The 6,348-nt window shown below is 42.9% G+C and overlaps 1 protein-coding gene across 1 annotated transcript; it reads left to right on the top strand.

The window, feature by feature from the left end:
• The first annotated feature begins 5,292 nt into the window (after positions 1 to 5,292).
• On the top strand, positions 5,293 to 6,145 carry LOC124664686 (YLP motif-containing protein 1-like). Its single transcript, XM_047202146.1, has one exon. The coding sequence runs from the start codon at positions 5,375 to 5,377 to the stop codon at positions 6,143 to 6,145; it is 771 nt and encodes a 256-aa protein (XP_047058102.1). The 5' UTR covers positions 5,293 to 5,374.
• Positions 6,146 to 6,348: the final 203 nt, after the last annotated feature.

Genomic DNA, 6,348 nt, shown 5'->3' with positions numbered 1-6,348 from the left:
TAACAATTATATTGTCAATTATTCAAACTATATTTACGTTAAACTCAAACTATACTCAGAAATTTGCTACAGTTTTTCAAAATTTACAAATATAATCTTTGAAATAACCTCCAGTTTTGTTGGACATGTTGGTGAGTTCAACAAGTTTTATGTTACATAAATTTTAACATTACTCACACCTAAGAAGTGATCATATGCAAGATAGTCATAAGTTTGGAGTAGTTTAATCTCACAAACGTATACTTGCCTTTTTGTTCAAAACAAATTATAAGAATTTGTTAGTGTTCTATATATGTTTCTTTGGAGGTTTTTCCATAAAGCTTGTTTGGTTAGTAGGATTGGAAACGATTTTTTTTCCTACGTGCTATTTTAAAGCATATCCACAGTAAACCACATAATTTTTTTTCTTTTAAATGGCAACTATGGTATGTTCCTATATATATTGTAGGGTTGACAATGCCATGACATCCAATCTGTACACTTCTTCTATTTGTGTGTTTTCAAAATCATGTGAACCAATAAGGCTTTGAGAGTCCATTTAAGCACATAAAGAAAGAAAGACTCCTCTTAGATATATTTCTGGAACATTTTAGAGGTGTGTAGACACATACATTGAACGGTTTCTGTAAAAGTTGTGATATTTTGTGAGTCATATACTCTTGGTTCTCCCAAAAGGTGAACCTAATATATTCATTGATATGTCTAAATATAAGTCGGTTGATACTTTTATGTGTAACTTATTGATTTCCGAAAAAGGGTAGTTTTAGTTTAGAAAAGTGTAGTGCGTATTTTATTGCCTAAATAAAACGGGGATATCAACAGTATTTGCTCCTCGATGTTTCGTCTATGTGACACAAAATCACTGTCATAATTAAGATCAATATATAATTCCCCGGACAACGATTAACCTATATACTAATAGAATAACTATTTTTCAATATTTACAATCCAAGTATGAAATGACCACCGAGTCGGAGATCAAAAACTAGTCGGCCTTAAGACTGAGATTTGAGAAATATAAAATAAGAACATTATCGAATGGTTATGATTATCGAATGAGGAACAACATTTCCAAGACAATTAAAAATAGCAATAACAAAAAAGTATAAATTAAGAGCCTCTTTGGGTTGCATAAATGTCAAAACGTTGCAATAGAAAAAATATACATGATTGAGATGCCACGTATTCTGAGTTCCTACATGATTTCAAAACACAAAAAAGTTGTGACATGTCTTTTTGGATGGTGCACAAGAATCAAACATAGAAATTTCATAGGATTGAGAAGACATAGTAGATAGAGATATACTACTGTAAGTGTATTGAACTTCTCAAATAAAACATAAAATGAGATTTGTGCTCATGTGGAGATTCGTACGAAATAAAAGGCATATGCACTACAGGAATGGGCCTAGACGCCGACGGCCAAACCCTACGCCGAGGGCATTTTATCGGGGCCGTCGGCGTACGGCCTCGCCAGGGCAGCGCCGGAAGCCGACCGTCGGCGTCTAGGTACCGTCGGCGTATAGGCTCCTCCGCCGAGGGCCGCCGTCGGCGTCTACCTGGCCCTCGGCGTAGAGGTCTCCATCACCTCCCCTCGCACCCGCACCGTCACCGCCCTCTCACGGCGTCAGACAGACGCCGAGGGCTACCCTCGGCATAGGGCATGGCCACCCTATGCCGACGGCCACCCTCGGCATATAGATTTTTTTTTCTTTTTTTCTTTTTTCTCTCTCTCATATTACTTTATATTATGTTTCTATTATTTATTTACTAGTATGCATTATGTAAAAAATGGTTCTATTTTTTAAGAATTCCCTAACCCTAACTCTAACCCTAACCCTAACTCTAACCCTAACCCTAACTCTAGCCCTAACCCTAACCCTAACCCTAGGGTTTCCACATACATTGCTAACGCTAACTCTAACCCTAACTCTAACTCTAACCCTAACCCTAGGGTTTCCACATACATTGCTAACCCTAACTATAACCCTAACCCTTACCCTAGGGGTAGATCTGCGGGGTCCCGCCCTAGGATCTGTATGTGCTACCTACTACTATGTATTGGATGACATGGCACTCTCCTCTTGTATGCTATTACATGCACCATGTATGCTACTATGTGGATTTCATGCTATTTATGTGAATTATGGTGATTTTGGATGAATTTGGATGTATTTGTATGCTACTATGTGGATTTCATGTTATTTATGTGAATTATGACGAATTTGGTCGATTTTGGATGAATTTGGTCGATTATATGATATTTATGTGAATTTGGTCGATTATATGAACTGGAACTGGATTGCATTGCAACTGGAACTGGAACTGAAACAGAAAAAAAAATGGCAGGCTCCTATGCCGAGGGTAATGCCGTCGGCATAGACCCTGACATAGGGCCATATGGTCAGGTCTATGCCGAGGGGGTTGCCCTCGGCGTAGCCCGACGCGCCAGGTGCTGCCGCGTGTCCACGGTGGCGCTGCATGGGGCATGCATACGCCGAGGGGGTTTCCCTCGGCATAGCCTCTGGCTAGGGTGCGCCTCCGTGCGCCACGTCGCCTCTCCCGTCTCTCTACGCCGAGGGGTTGGGCCGTCGGCGTCTCTGGCCGCTCCGTTAACGTCGACGGCGCGCCGCCACGCTACGCCGACGGCGTCAACGCCGAGGGGCTTCTTCACCGTCGGCATAGAGCCAGGACGCCGAGGGTTAGCTCTACGCCGACGGCCCACCTACCTATGCCGAGGGACCCAGACGCCGAGGCGACACGCCGAGGGCTGCCGTCGGCGTAGCCTACGCCGAGGGCAAGGCGTGGCTACGCCGAGGGCAGCCGGCCGTCGGCGTAGAGTAACATTCCTGTAGTGATGATTAGATTCCGTAGGAATTTAGTGACCTCAATCTGATAATCCAAATGACTTCTATAAAAAACCCTTATGGACTGAATGAAACCCACCAAAATTTGAATAAAATTTCCCAATCCAAATACGCCCTAATACTAGTCACGCGATTCGCAGCAACGTGTGTGTACTTAGCTAGTTATTGTCTATATACATGCATATCTAGACAAAACCGATTCAACTAATTTGAGACCGAGTGAATACTTATTATCCGATTGATCATATACTAAAAAGTTAATGCAATCAATTTAGCACATCTCTCATGTTCTTTACTAGGTGTTTAAAACAATGTTCAACGACTTGAGCTCTTCTGCACTCTAATCTGTCTCACACCATCGCAACAAGGTTTGTGCTAACAAGCGATTTCACGATATATATTGTTAGAAACATTAGTTTTATTTTCTTGATTTTAATTACGGAGTAATTATTTTGTTGCAAAATTTCAAACATAGACTATTTAATGGATTAAAATGCTAAATGACTTATACTTTATACCAGAGATAGTATTTATTAATTTCATATCACATATTATATGACAAAAATCTCATCGGTAGGAAAGGTAAGGCTAGATAAGAACAACAACTCCGACAATGCAACTTTTTATATGTTTACTTAGTCAGTATCAATTTGGTATTTCTGCACGGACTAACTTATTCTAATTTTGGATAAACTATTTGAAAATTTCTATGTGTGGTAATATCGATCTCGTTTCAAACTTTCTGACTAGATCTAGATTCAACTCAAACTATATTCAGAATTTGGTTACAATTTTTCAAATTTTGCAAAAAAAAAGAATCAACTTCCATTTTTTTTGGCTCGATCGGTGGCATTATGTTTAAGATTTTTTTAACATAGCCCCACCTAAGAAGTGATCATATGTGAAATAGTCATAAATTTACTAGTTTGAATCTCATAAATGCATATGTGCTTTGGTTAACAAGATTTTCATTGGAATTTTGGAGTGTTCTATTTCTTACTAATTTTCCCTATAAAGTTTGTTTTGTTAGGTGGATTGAAAATGGCAGAAACTTTTGCCATGAGCCACTTATTATGCAATGCTGCGGTAAACCACGTGAAGTATGCGTGTTTGTTTGTTTATTTAATTGACAACTAAGAACATGTAGCTTATTCCTTCAAACACAGTGATGCATCTTTTCTATGGCGCAACCAAACATCATCTGTTATCCATTGCTACCTTCGCGGTTCTTGTAGGATCGGACATAGAATGACATCCCATCTGTACGTTTTTCTATTCATGCCTTTTCAAAGTAAACCATTGAGGCCATGAGAGTCCATTTATGCACACAAACAAAGTATGACTCCTGTTAGATATTTTTCTTGGAGATGTGTGTAGATATCTCCAGTGTATTGTTTCATGCAAGGTCAATATATTTTGCAAGTCATATACTCTTGTTTCTAAAAAAAGTGCTTCTAGAATATCCATTGACCCGTCTAAATATAAGCCCGGTTGAGATTTGTATGGTTAAGTTGATTTCTGAATTGCATAATATCAATTTGGAAATTTAAAATATAGATTTTATTGATGAAATAAGACAATGCTTCAAATATCTCTCGGGATGTGTGGTTCTTGTGACACGAAACCATTGCGTAGTTAGACCTAACTATGATTTCAGTGACATCGATTTTACATCACGTAAATTATATACTAATAGAGAAACTATGCGATACTTTTCAGGTTTATTATTTGTGAGTCAACTGTGGATAATTGCTATATCGACGATAACAACCATTCAATCTTAATTTCGAGATTCATGCAAATATTATATAGTAGTATGTTTAATTATTGAATAGTTGTGATTATTGACTGAGAAATAATTATTTCTAAGTCAATCGAAGAATATAGGAGTAATAAGGGGTGTTTGATTCCTGGCCACATTTTACCAAGCCTAAGTTCAGTAAGCGTGGCAGCCACAAAAGTGTGGTTGTGAATTTGAAAGCCACAAAGTATGTTAAAAGTTGGCAAAAAAATCACTCAGTAATACTAGGTGGGTCATATAGATAATCGAGTGTGACTATTCTTAAGTGTTGCAAAAATTAAAAACATAAAAAATTTCAAATCTTTGGCTTGGCAAAGTATAGCCGAAAATCAAACACCCCTAAATAATTAAATTAAAATAGGGAGTAATATTCGATAGAGGAAACATATGCACCTGGGAACCTAATTGAGTTCCGGCTTAAAAGTGTATACACTAATCTTGGTTGGCCTTTGGATCCAAACAAAGTAAAAGTCAAAGGTCGCCTCTCTCTCCCTGGGATCTGGACAGCCCGGCAGTAACAAAAATAATCAGCCGAACAGCAACGGGAGACGTGCAAACGGGCAGCACAGCTCCATTATTAATACACCCCTGCTGCCGACGAGCATAAAACCCCACACTCGCTAGCTACGAATCTCAGTGTCCAGTTCCTTTCTTCCCCAGTAACTTGCAAGAAGGGAGACACGTCCAACCATCCATCCATCCATCCATGGCGACCACCCTCGGCAAGGTGATGGAGGAGGAGGCGGCAGCGATCCAGCCGAAGCAGGGAAGCGGCAAGGTCTTCTCCGTGTCCAGGCTGCTGACGACGGACAGCTCCGCCGGCGCCGCGCCGTCCTTCAGGGTCTACTACGGCGTGGCCTCCGCCGGGGCCGTGCCGTTCCTGTGGGAGTCGCAGCCGGGCACGCCCAAGAACGACGCCGCCTCCGACGCCACCATGCCGCCCCTCACGCCCCCGCCGTCCTACTACGCGGCCGCCAAGGAGGACCCCCGCGGCCGCAAGGCCGGCGGTGGTGGAGGAAAGAAGGTGGGCATCCTCGGGTTCATCCTGCCGAGGTTCGCCATGGCGAGGCGGCGGACCCGGCCGTCGGGGTCCCCCACGTCGTCGTTTTCGTCCGTGTCGTCCTCGTCCTCGTCGTCAGCGTCGACCACGTTTTCGTCCTTCCGCGGCGCGCAGTCGCCAGCGTGCTCGTCGATGCGTGGCGGCGGGAGCAGCAGGATGCGCGCGCCTTCGTCGTGCTCGTCGATGCGCGGCGGCCGCGGCTACGGCAGCAGCAGGATGCACTCGTCCTCGGCGTCGTCGTTCGCGGACGAGGATGACACGGCGGCGGCGGCGTTGGCGTGCTTCGGGGTGCGTGGCGAGAGCTTCCGGGCGCTCAAGGCCTGCCGCGTCGCCATGACGGTGAGGAGCGCGCTGGGGTCCGTCGGTGGCGGCCATGGCACCGCTCCGGTGCAGGCACAAAGTGTCAAAGCTATTTAAACTCGCACTGCAAGATGTCTGGTGTTATCTGTTTCTAAGTGTGTTTTCGGTTGAGCTTGTAATACTACCAGTGTATATGGAAATAATCAATGAGCATGGCTATGCAGTACGCGTTTTCAGAACTTGAGATCAGATCAGGTCTCTCTCTCTCTCATGGTCATGTGCAGTGCTACACTGGACAATGCCATGCATTGCATTTGCAT

The sequence above is a fragment of the Lolium rigidum genome, chromosome 6 (assembly GCF_022539505.1).
Source record: "Lolium rigidum isolate FL_2022 chromosome 6, APGP_CSIRO_Lrig_0.1, whole genome shotgun sequence".
Lineage (NCBI taxonomy): Eukaryota > Viridiplantae > Streptophyta > Magnoliopsida > Poales > Poaceae > Lolium > Lolium rigidum.
Note: the sequence above shows the minus strand (reverse complement) of the source record. Positions and strands in the feature narration are given on the sequence as shown.

Coding starts and splice junctions, on each gene's coding strand:
- LOC124664686 (XM_047202146.1), top strand. CDS start 5,375: ATGGCGACCACCCTCGGCAAGGTGATGGAGGAGGAGGCGGCAGCGATC.